The sequence below is a fragment of the Pan troglodytes genome, chromosome 3, assembly GCF_028858775.2.
Source record: "Pan troglodytes isolate AG18354 chromosome 3, NHGRI_mPanTro3-v2.0_pri, whole genome shotgun sequence".
In the NCBI taxonomy this organism is placed as follows: Eukaryota; Metazoa; Chordata; class Mammalia; order Primates; family Hominidae; genus Pan; species Pan troglodytes.
In genome coordinates this window covers 175,062,385-175,078,151 of record NC_072401.2, presented here as the reverse complement: position 1 = coordinate 175,078,151, position 15,767 = coordinate 175,062,385, and the positions used below count along the sequence as shown (strand labels likewise).

Here is a 15,767-nt window from a genome sequence, read left to right as displayed (position 1 = left end):
CTGCTTTTATTTCTAAGGCACAGAATACATTTCTTTTTAGTCATCATTTTAGCTTTCCATTGACTAGTAATGACTCTTTGGGTGAGAAATGGAAGGGATGGAAGGTGAATTGGAACATATCTTCTACCAAGATTTTGTAACAGATCTAGATGGCTAGGAAAACTGTGAAAGGGGAAGAGGTGCGCAGCTAGCCATTCCCCACTTTCCTCTTCTCTCTCTCTCTCTCTCACACAGACACACACACACACACACACACACACACACACACTTTTCTTAAGGGAAAAATCACTCTGTGTTCTTTTAAAATCCCTCAGGTTTTATGTTTTATTGCTACCAGAGTCTGCCTCCCTGAGGTTCTTGTACAGACTAGTTATTTCCCTCTGTAAAGAAGCTGTTCAGTTCATTCTCGCCTGGTTTGGAACAAACTGAACACTTCCAAAGGAGGCAGTTCTTGCAGCCTCGTCTCCTTCCACTCCCCTCCTCCCCACAGTCCTGGCTGGAGCAGCGAGTCTGTCGATCCCAGGCCAGAGACAAGGCAGACAAAGGTTCATTTGTAAAGAAGCTCCTTCCAGCACCTCCTCTCTTCTCCTTTTGCCCAAACTCACCCAGTGAGTGTGAGCATTTAAGAAGCATCCTCTGCCAAGAAGACCAAAAGGAAAGAAGAAAAAGGTATGTAATTTTTTCTCTATAAAAAACATCTTATGTCAGTTGTTCTACTCCAAAGTATTACTGTAGATTAGAGCAGAAATGTATGTATGTGTTGAGTCAGAAGAGAAAGACAGAGATCCTCTGAGGAGATGATGCAGGCACTTTGAAAAATATGATGCTTCCTAGTAGAAAGGCAAATAATCAGATTAAAAAGGAACAGAAAATGTATATTTCTTGACTAGGAAAGTCATTTCATTACAGGTTTAAAAAGAGGCAGATTCTTCACTATCATTTATTTAATGCCCAAATTCACTCTGAATGTTGTCCCACACAACAGGACTTATCCCAGTCCTCAGAACTATGTGAGGATGATAAAGTATATAGGATTGTTTTAAATGCAGCAGCTATATTACCTACACTACATGAAGTTAACTGCAACATCTAAGAAAGAAAATGTTTTTTGCTTTTAAAAATCCTGATTCCTGAAAAGAAACTGGTACAAATGTGTGATACAAAGAGGGAATTCATTGAATTCATCCTTGGTGTCCATTCTTGGAACACAACAGTGTCTGTACTGCTAATATAAAGAGAACACTTTTTCCCTCTGAGACTTAGAAAAATTCCTCTTTAAAATTCCTTAACTTAATTACACAGGCTATGAAAAGCTCTCCCAAATGCTGGTCCTTTTCTCCAGTGATGATGATTTACTGTGTCCAGGAAAAGAAGGAGAATGATGCAAGACTGAATATTAATATCATCTTCTGGCATGCTCTAAAAGCCTGATCACTTTTAGGGAGGATGTGGATTTTGTTTTTCTATGGATGAAGGTATCTTAGATATTTAAGATGGTATGTCTGTTTTAAGGATCTTTAAGCAGCTTATTCACTTTTTAATACGGCTTCTGTTCTTTAACACATACTTTGGGAAATTTCACTTTGGGACTCAGTCATTCTAACAAAAACATCTTCTAAGGACTCAGTCATTCTAACAAAAACGTCTTCTAAGGCAGCTAATAAGAAAAAAAGAGAACTTTTAAAAAACAGTGATTTTCATCCTCCAAGAGAGATGAGTGGAAAACATCACAGACTGGGCAGCAATTTTAATCTCTCCCAACTATAATTTTGATATTTCAAATGTCAAGTTCTGGGCTGGAGTTTTCATTTGCTTTTGCAGCTTTGCTTCTCTCTTGCTGCTTTTTTGAAAGCAATCCGAAAATGGACTGTCTTTTCTGCCTAATTCATCAACTCTGTTTCATGCCACTGCTCTTAATACCAGTTCCCAGAACTGACATCAGCTGCCTGTATGAGCATTTGCACCATAAATGTCTGAACACTTAAACTGCATGGTCCTGTTAGTTTTGGCAATTAAATGGGATAATTTTTCTTTTTAAGTCTCCATTTAACTCCAGCCATTCAAAAGCTTGCTTGTGCTAAATGCCCTCAGACAGAATCAAAATTTGCAACTCCCTACCAAAGGATGGTAGCAATGATTTATTGTTTAGTTGGAAATGTCTTGCTCATAATCCTGTATCCTCTGCAATGATCTATTAAAACTTACAACACTATTAGGATATAAATGGTATCATACAACATTTGGAACAATGTTAATTACATAAAATCGAATTAAAAAAATAGATAACTACCTAAGCTTCTCTTGCTCACTCCTTCTAATTTTTAGTATGTAACTTTGTTTTCTTTTGTAATTTGAGTGTATTCCAGGAGGGATTTTAAGTACATGTACCTCAACTGAAAAAGAAAAAAAAAAGACCAATTTTCTTCAAATTGGCCAAAATCATTTCACTCTTGTTGGCACTTGAACATATATGGTTTTGATGGATTGCCAAGGATTAAGTTTGGTATCCTTTAATGAAACAACAACCAATGTATCCCAGGAACACACTGGGTCAGAAATTTTTCCATTTGCTAAATAATAGTTAAAGCTATTTATCTGTACTTAAGTAAAGGAAGAAGAGAAGTCTGCATTTAAGACATGTAATTTATTTTATTTTATTTTATTTTATTTTACTTTTATTTTATTTTATTTTTTTGAGACGGAGTCTGGCTCCGTCGTGCAGGCTGGAGTGCAGTGGTGCAATCTCGGCTCACTGCAACCTCTGCCTCCGCGGTTCGAGTGACTCTCCTGCCTCAGCCTCCTGAGTAGCTGGGACTACAGTCACATGACACCACTCTCAGCTAATTTTTGTATTTTTAGTAGAGATGGGGTTTCACCATGTTGGCCAAGATGGTCTCAATCTCTTGACCTCGTGATCTGCCCGCCTCGGCCTCCCAGAGTGCTGGGATTACAGGTGTGAGCCACTGTGCTGCGCCAAAACATGTAATTTATAATGCGTACACACACACTCTCACACACACACACACACACACACAAAACTACCAGTAGGTACTTGCTAGGTGTGGAACTTTCCATTGTAGTATGCAACTTAGACTGTGGCAAAAAAAAACAATTTTATGCTCTGGCATGAACACAGAAGAGGTATGTGGTATGGCAATTTACTTACTTATTTTACCAGCAATTTATTTGTTCATTTCACTGAAGGAAATTTTTTCAACACTTACTGTGAGCTCAGCATTGAAGCAGGCACTCTGCTTCAATACAAAAGAAGTAGAAGTTACAGTCCTTGCTGCCTTGATGCTGGCATCTCCTCTTCTAGTCCTCTGAATATTGAATTGCCCTGGGCCTCAGCCCTTTGCCTCATCTCTTCTGGATCTACCCTTACTGCCCTGCCAGACCCATAGCTATAGATACTATCAATAAATATCCTGATTACTCTCAAATTTGTATTTTCACCCCTGATCTTTAGACTCACATTCAACTGCCTACTCAACATCTTCACTTTAATATCTAACAGGCATCTCAAACCTAACTTGTCTAAAAACTCATTCCTGGATTCCCCCCAAAATTGGCTCCTTCCAATTCTTCCTCAGTTCAACAAATGGCAACACCATTCAAGCCAAAAGCCCAAGAGTCATCCTTGATTCTTTCCCTCTTGCCTCATATATCCCATCAGTTCTCACCAAAAGCCTGTTTTCTTCTATTTCCAATCTTGTCCCACCACAATACATCTTCACAGGCCAGCCAGGGATTTTTTTAAAAGGCATAAATCAGATCATGCTACTGTTCTGTCAAAATCTTCCAATGGCTTCTTAATATACTCAATAAAATCTAAACTCTTTATCATATCTTCTAGGCCCTTTATGATTGTTCCCAATCTTCCTTCTTGGCTGTAGGTAAATTCACATAATAACCAATTCGCTAAATAATTAATCAGCTCTATGAATTTCCCACTCCCCATATCCAATTGTAGTCATATTCTCCAAATGGTTAACCAGCTTATAAAAATGCTGACAATGACAAGGCATTATTTACTCAAATTCACAGTTCTTGTAGGACAGATTATATATAAGTGCTTTGGAAACATAGAGCAAGGGAGCTATGAAAGTAGTATTGTCTGAAATCAGGGAAGGATTCTTAGAAGATATGAGTGTGAGGTTTGTCCTTCATGGATGCTTTGGTCAGAAATTAATATCAAGGGAAGGGGTGAGAAGGAACAACAAGGCAGAGACACATACATAGGATTAAAGAGATGACTGGCTTGACTGCCCGGCTAGCTGAACAGGAATAAATGATAGGCATGGAGACAAAGTGAAAGGAAGGCCTTAGGTTAGCCCAAGAAGTCCATATATTCTTTTAGACAACATAAGACCTCTATAGGCTCTTGCCTAGAATAAAAAATGTGTTTTTGGAAAATCATTCATTTTCAAGTATGGGCCAAGCATTGTATTAGCCACTGGTGTATGGCAGTGAACAAAATAAATTGTTGTCATGGAGCCTTCGGTCTAATGAGAATGACAGACATAAAATGAGTAAATTCACAAATATATCATTTAAATTGTGATAAATATCATTAAGGAAAAGAAAAGGGCACTATGAAAGAACAAAGTTGAAACTACCTTAGACTGAAAGGCCATTGAAGGAATGAAATTTAAACTGAGACCTAAAACTCAAAACCAGCCAAAAAAAGAACATTCCTGGTAGAGAGAGCAACATATAGAAAGACCATAATGGAAGAAAAAGATTTCTTTTTAATTATAAGGAAATACTCTATACATCTTTATTGTTAAATGCAACAAAATAGCATAAGAAAATATGAAACTCATTGATAAAGATAAGTGTATATACAAATACTGACTACTATATTACTAAAATGGTGGTGGTTGAATTCCATTTGATTCTAGCATAAAAGTTAAAAGACAAAAGTATTAAAATAACTATAATTTAAAATATGTTTATGGATACACAATATAAATAGATGTAAATTGTGACATCAAATAACATAGTGTGGTGAGAGAGAATTAAAAGTGTAGAGTTTTTGTATGTGATTGAAGTTAAGTTGTTATTACCTCAAAACAGACTTATAATTATAATTTTTTTTTTTGAGACAGAGTCTCTCTCTGTCACCCAGGCTCAGGTGCAGTGGCACAGATCTCGGCTCACTACAATCTCTGCCTCCTGGGTTCAAGTGATTCTCCTGCCGCATCCTCCCAAGTAGCTGGGACTACAGGCGCCCGCCACCACACCCGGCTAATTTTTTGTATTTTTAGTAGAGACAGGGTTTCACCGTGTTAGCCAGGATGGTCTCGATCTCCTGACCTCGTGATCTGCCTGCCTCGGCCTCCCAAAGTGCTGGGATTACAGGCGTGAGCCACTGCGCCTGGCCAATTATAAAATATTTTATGTAAGTCTCATGGTAACCACAATGGAAATACTTATAGCAGTTTACACAAAAGAGAAAGGAATCAAAGCATATCAGAAAAAAAAAGAAGAAGAAGAAAAAGAAAAAAACAACCAACAAAACACAAAGGAAGACAAGGCGGGGGGGAAAAGCACCAAAGAACTAATTACAAGACAACTAGAAACAATAAGCTAAACGGCAGTAGTAAATTCTTCCCTATCAATAATTACTTTACATGTAAATGGATTAAACTCTCCAATCAAAAGACTTAGGGTAGCTGAAAGAAAAAATATATATATAACTATATGATTTCTACAAGTGACTTACTTAACATTTAAGGACACACGCAAGCTGAAAGTAAAGAAATGAAAAAAGATACTCCATGCGTATGGTAACTAAAAGAAAGCAGAGTGGACTATTTAATATCTGACAAAATAGACTATAAGTAGAAAACTGTCACAAGAGACAAAGAAGAAAGTATAATGATGAAAGGGTCAACCCACCAGGAAGCTATAACAATTATAAATATATACACACTCAACATCAGAGCACATAAATATATAAAATAAATATTGACAGAACTAAAATGAGACATAGCAACACAATAATAGTAGGAAACTGCAATACTTCACTTTTAGTAATGGTTAGAATAACCAGACAGAAAATCAACAAAGAAAGAGTGGACTTCAACACCAGTATAGACCAAATGGACCTAACAGACATATACAGAACGTTCAGTTAAACAGCAGAAGAATATACATTCTTCTCAAGTACATACAGAAAATTCTCCACGATAGATCACATATTAGGTCACTTAAACCATGACCTACAAAAAGCCCATTGGAAGATATCATTTATATATGCTGGATTGTGATGCACTGTAATACTGCAATGTCTTACTCCATTAAATCTGAAAATATATAAAATGAGGTAGATCTCATTTTAGTCTTTTCTTTCACTAATGTTTGGAGGTAGGAATTAAATTGGATATTGATAATTCTAAGGAAATATATAGCCAAAGCCAAAAATGGCTAACTCAAATTAGAATGTGAGACAAAGAAACTCTGAAACTCTTAGGAGTATGAAGAAATACTTTGTTTCTAATCTAAAGGAAAAAAAAGCAATAAATGTATTTATTTAAAAATCCATTATCTTATCTAAAATGATTTACCTTTAAAAGATACCTAATCACTTAAAACTTTATACCAAAAATGTCCATTGCACAATATTGCTTTCTTTTTTTTTTTTTCGAGACGGAGTCTCGCTCTGTCATGCAGGGTGGAGTGCAGTGGCTTGATCTCTGCTCACTGCAACCTCTGTCTCCCAGGTTCAAGTCATTGTCATGCCTCAGCCTCCCAAGTAGCTGGGATTACAGGCGCATGCCACCATGCCTGGCTACTTTTTGTATTTTTAGTAGAGACAGGGTTTTGCCATGTTGGGCAGGCTGGTTTCAAACTCCTGACCTCAGGTGATCTGCCGGGTTTGGCCTCCCAAAGTGCTGGGATTACAGGTGTGAGCCACCACGTCTGGCTATTCCACAATATTGTTTTCTTTCCAAGTACAATGTCCTCCATCTGTTTTCCCTCTTTCCAAGGAAGGAAAGATACTTTGGCACCTGTTAACAAGATAAAATCTGAATGGCTCTGGATTCTAATTCTGGTTCCTCCACTATTTTGCTATTCTTCCTTTACTACAATAGTCTCCATTTTCTTCACATCTAATATAGAAACCAGAGAAGTCTAATTAGATAGATATTTAATATTCTATACTTCTATGCAAATCCTGTACTTGAAAAATTATCTCCTGGAAGAGAAATTAGAATTGTTGGTATGACTTCAGGGTTCAAACTAGGATTAGTGGGTGGAAGCCACAGAAAAGTATTTTACAATAAGGGAAATGTTAGAACTGTATCAATGGGATATGTTGACTTAGTTAATAATGAGTTCCCCATCATGGTAGGAGTTCATGGAAGGCTAGATGATTATAACGCAGGAATTCAAGCCTTCATTTTCAACTGCAGCTAAGAGGAAGTAGTCTATGTGGGATAAAAATCCAAGCATTGCTAAAAATTTGCAACCATAATGTGTACTAAACTACTTCTGGAAGTTAAAAAACAATCAAACTATAAATATATCTATACACTATCATCTGTCACTATCAACATAAATGGGTTTTTTGTTTCTGTCAGGATGGGACCCAGGTACTTTGACAATGTTGTTAGGATGTAAGATAATGTAAGGTAAAGAACCACTGTATTCAATTATGTTATTTGTTCTAGAAATTTGCCTGAGTTTATACCACCTTAAAAAACAGTTGTTCTCTACTGAATGTTCAAAATATATATAGCTTTGGGTACTTCTTAAATGCAGATTCCAGCCCCCACCAACACCTCATCCCTGCCTACAGCATGTGCGTGACTGTGTGTGTGTGTGTGTGTGTGTGTGTCAAGGTCTCACTCTGCCACCCCCAGTAGAGCAGTGGCACAATCATGGTTCACTGCAGCCTCAAACTCCTGGGCTCAAGTGGTCCTGAGTAGCTGGGACTACAGGCACATGCCAGCATGCCTGGCTAATTTTTTAATTTTTTGTAGATACAGGGTCTTACTATGTTGCTTAGACTGGTCTCAAACTTCTGGGTTCAAGCAATCCTTGTACATAGGCCTCCCATGCTGAGATTACAGGCATGAGCCACTGTGCCTGGCCCAGAAGCCTGCGCATTTGATTTTTAACAAATATTCCAAATGGTTTTTTATCATAGATGGTCATAAAACTACACTTTGAGAAACACAAACAGGATTGTAGAAAAGCCCAACTCCCATTCTTTCTATCCAAGAGTTTATAAGCATGCTACAGAACTTCATTCAGATGAATTCTATCTTTAAAAAACAAACAATGACACATTTTGGTCTTTCTTCTATTTCAGGGCCAAAAGCCAAAATGAAATTGATGGTACTTGTTTTCACCATTGGGCTAACTTTGCTGCTAGGAGTTCAAGCCATGCCTGCAAATCGCCTCTCTTGCTACAGAAAGATACTAAAAGATCACAACTGTCACAACCTTCCGGAAGGAGTAGCTGATCTGACACAGATTGATGTCAATGTCCAGGATCATTTCTGGGATGGGAAGGGATGTGAGATGATCTGTTACTGCAACTTCAGCGAATTGCTCTGCTGCCCAAAGTAAGGAAATGGTATCACAAAGTGTATTGCCTGGAAATGTATGCAGAACAACTTTTAGCTACATCTTCATAATAGGTTTGCTGAAATTAATAACCCTTTTAGTAAAATCCTGTTCAAATCCCAGCTCTTTTCTAGAATAATCACTATTGTGTAAAGAACTAAATGTTTTCATTTAAATGAAAGTTCAAATGGAATTTAGCTGAGTTTAATAAAAGTAAATTAAATCCAGAAAATAATACTTCAATCTATTAAATTCTAAACTCGCCATCTGATTTTTACCCCCCCAAAAATAAAAATCTACCAGTAGCAGAAGTCAATCTCAAGGTTGAACTCTTAAACCAGCTTGAAAACCAGTAAAAGGTTTTAGATAAAAAATCCCAGTGAGGCTGGGCCCAGTGGCTCACGCCTGTAATCCCAGCACTTTGGGAGGCTGAGTTGGGCAGATCACCTGAGGTCAGGAGTTCGAGATCAGCTTGGCCAACATGGTGAAACCCCGTTCTATGCAAAATACAAAATACAAAAAAAATACAAAATTAGCTGGGCGTGGTGGCATGTGCCTGTAATCCCAGCTACTCAGGAAGCTGAGGCAGGAGAATTGCTTGAACCTGAGAGGCTGAGGTTGCAGTGAGCCGAGATCGCACCATTGCACTCCAGCCTGGGCGACAAGAGTGAAACTCCATCTCAAAAAAAAAAACAAAAACAAAAAACGAACAACAGCAACAAAAAACTCAGTGAATGGATCAAGTAATTAACTGAACAGAAAAGTTTAGTAATGGTCAAAAATAAATTTCTAGCTCTATGTATAAGTTAACCAGAAATGAACTAGATAGAAGTTCAAGACAATTTATCTACCATTGTTTTCTATTTATATTTTAAGTTTAAATATTTATTGATTTATCTACTATCGTTTTGTACTTAAAATACAAGTATACATGGTGAAACTCTGTCTCTACAAAAATACAAAAAAAAATTAGCCAGGCATGGTGGCACATGCCTGTAATCCCAGCTACTTGGGAGGCTGAGACAGGAGAATCACTTGAACCCAGGAGGAGGAGGTTGCAGTGAGCCTAGATCGTGCCATTGCACTCCAGCATGGGCGACAAAGCAAGACTTAATCTCAAAAAAACAAACAAAAAAAAGGTATAAAATGATGGTAGATAAATTCATAAATATTTTTAGTTCTTGATTTTAAAATCATTTCCCCCTGGTTATTGAGGAATCTTTCAAATCCCATGGTCTTGGATATTTCATATTGAAATTAGCTTTTTCAAATTACTTTCAACAGATGTCATCATATTTTCATCCTTCTAAGAAATCTGTGAAATAGAAAAGGTAGATATAACCATCTTACCAAGGAAAGGTGCAGAGTTGAAGTGACCAGTACTATCCCACATAACTAGCTAATATCAACACTGGGATTAGAACCCACGTGTTCTGATTCAGAACAGATTTTTCTTCTACCAAGCCAGCTGGTTCTCAAAGTGTGGTTCCCAGAACAGCAGCTTCAGCATCACCTGAGTTTTTAAAATTGCATATCCATCCTTGGACTCCACCCCAGACCTACTGAATCAGAAACTCTGGAGGTAGGACCCAGCAATTATGGGTTTTTGTTTGTTTGTTTGTTTGTTTTGAGACGGAGTCTTGCTCTGTTGCCCAGGCTGGAGTGCAGTGGCACGATCTCGGCTCACTGGAAGCTCTTCCTCCGTGGTTCACGCCATTCTCCTCCCTCAGCCTCTCGAGTAGCTGGGACTACAGGCGCCCGCCACCTCGCCCGGCTAATTCTTTTTGTATTTTTAGTAGAGAAGGGGTTTCACCGTGTTGGTCAGGATGGTCTCGATATCCTGACCTCGTGATCTGCCCGCCTTGGCCTCCCAAAGTGCTGGGATTACAGGCGTGAGCCACCGCGCCCAGCCGGGACCCAGCAATTATGTTTTAACAAACCTGCCAGGTGATTCTAATGCATAGTAAAGTTTAAGAATCACTGTACTAAACAATGATGCCAAGAATTTGAGTTAATTAATCTCATGAAGTGACAGTTTTTCCTGTACTACATAAATGAAATGCCAACTAATATTAAAATGCCATGTTTGCTTTTTTTTTGTATGACTTGAAAACAGTTTACTGAAATGGACTTACATTTATATTATGATATAATTTTGTGATTATGTCTGTTAACGGATGAGAACAGCAGTGTGGGTATACTTGATTTTGGGAAAATCAAAGAGAAATACTGCTAAGTATATTTCTAATAAGCCATAATTATAATATCACCTTGCATTTGTATATAATTTTGTATTATTCCATGTGTTTTTATATATTACTTTATGCGATCTTTTCAATCAGGGAAAGTTAAGTAGCTTTGTAACATTTCTCCTTTCCCCATAAAACCTAGAAATTTATTTAATAAACAAGAAATGTTGAATCTTCTGTTTCCTAACTGCAGATTTAAACTTCATGGCCTATCCTCATATAAGAGACATGAAATTGTATACATGACCATAAACTTTTGAAATTACCTAATATTTCTTTTTCTTCATAAATGATAGCATGATATCAATGGCAAATGCGGGGAAAGTAGACAAATCGATTACCTTCTCAGTCTTTGTTGCTTCTGTGGCAAGTCCTCTCACTCATCTCTTTACATTTTAGTCACCTAAAAAGAATAATCATAACTGAAATCCTGGAAATCACTGTCTATTTTTAACCTAGAATAGACTAACTAATATCTTAGCCTTAAGGTGAATTTAATTGATGCTCTACTTTCTTTCAGAGACGTCTTCTTTGGACCAAAGATCTCTTTCGTGATTCCTTGCAACAATCAATGAGAATCTTCATGTATTCTGGAGAACACCATTCCTGATTTCCCACAAACTGCACTACATCAGTATAACTGCATTTCTAGTTTCTATATAGTGCAATAGAGCATAGATTCTATAAATTCTTACTTGTCTAAGACAAGTAAATCTGTGTTAAACAAGTAGTAATAAAAGTTAATTCAATCTAATTTTTCTCTGTGGACATTGTTGGCATTGGTTAAAAATTTTGCCTAGAAAATGTAATCTATGAGGTGTTCATTATACTCAGTTAAAGAGTTCTGTCCCCCAGATGAAGAGCCATAGGCATGGCTCAAGGATTGAAAATACTTTCAGTCCTTAGTTGACAGTTATTAACCATATATTGAAAGAACCAGGTATAAGCTGAGATTCTTGGAAGGGAGCTAGAAATTTTCTAGTAAGAAGGAAAAAGGGACCAGCCTGGGCAACATAGTGAGACCCCCTCTTTACAAAAAAATTTAAAAATTAGCAGGTTGTGGGTGCCCACATCTGTAGTTCTAGTTACTCAAGAGGGTCATTTGAATCTAGAATTTCGAGTCTGCAGTGAGCTATGATTGCACTACTGCACTCTAGCCTGGGTGACAGAGCAAGACCCTGTCTCAAAAAAAAAAAAAAAAAAAAAAGGAAAAGGGAACAATATTTGAGGGTATATTATGTATGCTAATAACTTTAAGTACATTTCAGGCTGGGACTGGTGACTAATGCCTGTAATCCTAGCATTTTGGGAGGCCAAGGCGGGAAGATCACTTGAGTCCAGGAGTTTGAGACCAGCCTGGGCAACATAGTGAGATCCTGTCTTTACAAAAAAATTTAAAAATTAGCTGCATGGCGGCATGCACCTGTAGTCCCAGCTATTTGGGAGGCTGAGGTAGGAGGATCACTCGAGCCCAGAAATTCAAGGCTGCAGTGAGCTAAGATGATGCCACTGAACTCCACCATGGAACCACAGAGTGAGACTCTGTCTCAAACAAACAAACAAAAACCAAGAACTTTAAGCACATTTCATTTTACTCTCTTAAAAAACAACAACAAAAGCCTTCAAGGTAAATATTCTCAGCCCCATTTTTCAGCTGCTAACTCAAGTTTAAGATATTTGCTAAAAATCAAGGCAGATTTTCAAAAGAGTTCCAATTCCAAAGCCCATATGCCACACACAGATGTATCCTTAAAACCATGATACATTTCCTAAAGTATCCATTTTTAAGAATAACAAAACACACATTAAAAGAAACATAATGGATGAGAATTTAAAAGTATCATACATTTTAAAAGTAAATAAAACAGGGAACTTCAAAGGTATTTTCTGATTGTTAGAGGAGACAGCTTTGGATTATGCCCCATAACTTAAGAGGTATGTGACTCATATTGCCATCAGAGGTAATGTCAGAAAATCTTTCATGTTATAAAAATGTATTCAAAGCCTGCTAAGTGCCAGCCATTATTAAGATCTGGGCATACAGTAATGAATAAAATGGACTTATCCTCTTGGAACTTGTGCTCTAACAAAGGTGTGATTGCTATAAACAAGTAATTATTTATAAATGTGAAGCCTGCTACAGAGAAGTATAGGGTGCCATACAAAGTATTGTGGGGAAATGTTTGAGAGACACCATACCACACAGGCAATCTGGGAGATATCATTTTATGAATAAAAGTGACATTATTTCATTAAAATATATCCTTGGAGGTCCCTGATCTGTTTCTGGAGACCACACCCAGAACAGTATCTGGTATCTAATCTGTGTTTAGTAAGTGTTACTGGGCTGAAAGACCACACCCAAAACAGTGTCTGGTATCTAATCTGTGTAAATAAGTGTTACTGGGCTGGACCAAACAATTTTGAGGTAGTCACAATTCAGTGTCTTAAAGTGTATATAAACACGGCTGGGTGCAGTGGCTCACGCCTGTAATCCCAGCACTTTGGGAGGCGGAGGCGGGCTTATCACGAGGTCAGGAGATCAAGACCATCCTGGCTAATACGGTGAAACCTCGTCTCTACTAAAAATACAAAAAAAAAAAAAAAAATTAGCTGGGCGTGGTGGCAGGCGCCTCTAGTCCCAGCTATTTGGGAGGCTGAGGCAGAAGAATGGCGTGAACCCAGGAGGTGGAGCTTGCAGTGAGCTGAGATTGTGCCACTGCACTCCAGCCTGGGCGACAGAGTGAGACTCCGTCTCAAAAAAAAAAAAAGTGTATATAAACACAAGTCAGAACATGTTTTCGAACAGTGTAAGCTCCTATAAAATACATGAAGAGAAATTGTAAAATAATATAGATAGGTAGGTAGATGGATAATATTAGTTGTTTTATCAAGATAGCATGTGATTTGATTGGCCTTTCTTTCTTCACTGAATTGACTGGTAATGAAATCAGCCTAACTCAATAATGAAAGTTTCATATCCATTCTGGAACAATGCATAGAATAGGTAAATTTAAAAAAACTATCAGCAAACCAGTTTTATTTTCTACTTGGTAGGAACTCTCCTTGAGGGGGAAAAAGCATTAAAGATCCAGTGTCTCCATTTACAAATGACACATCAGCATAAGGACATATGTGAGACAACAACGGCTTTTTAGTAAACGTTCCCTTACTACTGCAATCAAAGACTGGTAAGAAAAATTCTATCTAACAAAGCTAAATATTTAATAAATAAAATTTTATAAATTATTCATCATAATGTCTTTCTGAAAATATGAAATTCAGTTATTTCTTTTAGAAATGAATGCATTATACAAGTACACAGCCTTCTTTATATTACAAAATAAATGTAAAAACATACATTCACACAACTTACCTTATATAACTATTTCTCTGACTTGGTCAATGCATTTTTAAAAACAATAGATTTTTTTTTTTTTTTGAAACTGAGTCTCACTCTGTCACCCAGGCCAGAGTACAGTGGCACAATCTTGACTCACTGCAACCTCTGCCTCCCAGGTTCAAGTGATACTTGTGCTTCAACCTCCTGAGTAGCTGGGACTACAGGCACTTGTCACCATGCTCAGCTAATTTTTGTATTTTTTAGTAGAAATGAGGTTTTGCCATGTTGGACAGGCTGGTCTCCAACTCCTGGCCTCAAATGATCTGCCTGCCTTGGCCTCCCAAAGTGTTAGGATTACAGGCATGAGTTTTTCCAATAGATTTTAGTTATAAGACAACTAAGCTTTTATTAAAATTTTATTATTCTTCTAAACACCATCTTGCAGCAACTGAATGAGATAGGTACTGATATTATCCTTGTTCTATGGACAAAAAAGCTAAGGTTTAAAGATATTAAGTAGTTTGTCTAAGTTTACATTATCAGTGAGCAATTGAGCCAGATTTTGAATATGGCCAGTCTTACACTAGCATCTAGAGTCTTAACCACTATGTTGTTTAACAGCATTACCTAATGTATTATTTCCTTTACAGAAAGGCAAACTTTTACATGGATAGGACACACAATTGTACATTTCAGATAGCTCATATATGCTAAAAGCTTACTGAACAAGTATTTCTGTATTTTTATCTTTGACTTTCTATATCATTGTTCTTACTGTGAATCCCACGTTACTGAGCACAAAGTTGACAGTAATACATACTAATAGCTCACCTCTTTTTAATTAAAATTCATCTTTTCTTCATCGTAATTCGCAGAGACTTGTTGAATATTTTTGTTTGCTGGGATTAGGTACTGATCCTAAAGGATTATTAGAGAATTGGAAGGAAGATGGAGAACCAAAACAATGAGCAACAACTATCGGGGGAAAAAAAAGACAAGGTAGGAAGATTCACAGATCATTTTGTGACTTTAATGTCCTTATAATTATCAAAAGGTACATGTAAGTTATTTCCATAATAAATCATTTTTTGTAAAATATTATAGCAGGTGTTTTTAAAATATAAAACTCTCTATAAGTAAAGCACTACAGGCTTCAAAATAATTTTCCCAAAAGGAAAAAAATCAAATTCATGTATTTCTAAATCAATCTTGCATTGACAGTCTAAGCCTAAACTTTTCTCTCAAAAATTTGAAGAGAAACTGATATTAGAAAACTAAAGTAAACTGATACTAAATTTACTTCTATGCAATGGTATCACCATAAAATGCTCATCTTTGTATGGTGGTATATCTAGAGAAAAATGTGTAGAATATACTTACCTGATATATTCTAAGAACTTTAAAAGCCATAGTATATTTTCAAGAGTTTATGTGATCTACATTTTCAGAGGTTAAGAAGTCAAATGAAAAGTCCATTGGATATAATGTATAAAAAGCTGACTTGATATCTACATTTAGTATCATTAAATTATATATACATAAATACATATATATACTATATATAAAATATATATTCATATATGTAATAATCCGGT

The 15,767-nt window shown here is 36.8% G+C and overlaps 1 protein-coding gene and 1 long non-coding RNA gene across 2 annotated transcripts; one reads left to right on the top strand and one right to left on the bottom strand.

Moving 5' to 3' along the window:
• Positions 1–227: 227 nt before the first annotated feature.
• SCRG1 (stimulator of chondrogenesis 1) lies at positions 228–11,871 on the top strand. Its single transcript, NM_001242428.1, is given in 3 exon segments — positions 228–669; positions 8,324–8,579; positions 11,350–11,871. Coding segments are annotated over 2 exon segments (297 nt in total). The 5' UTR covers positions 228–669; positions 8,324–8,337; the 3' UTR covers positions 11,405–11,871.
• On the bottom strand, positions 8,522–15,085 carry LOC134809931 (uncharacterized). Its single transcript, XR_010156746.1, has 3 exons — positions 15,004–15,085; positions 11,171–11,232; positions 8,522–8,609 (listed from the first exon to the last, which is right to left on the bottom strand). It is a non-coding gene; the product is annotated as an uncharacterized LOC134809931 (long non-coding RNA).
• Positions 15,086–15,767: the final 682 nt, after the last annotated feature.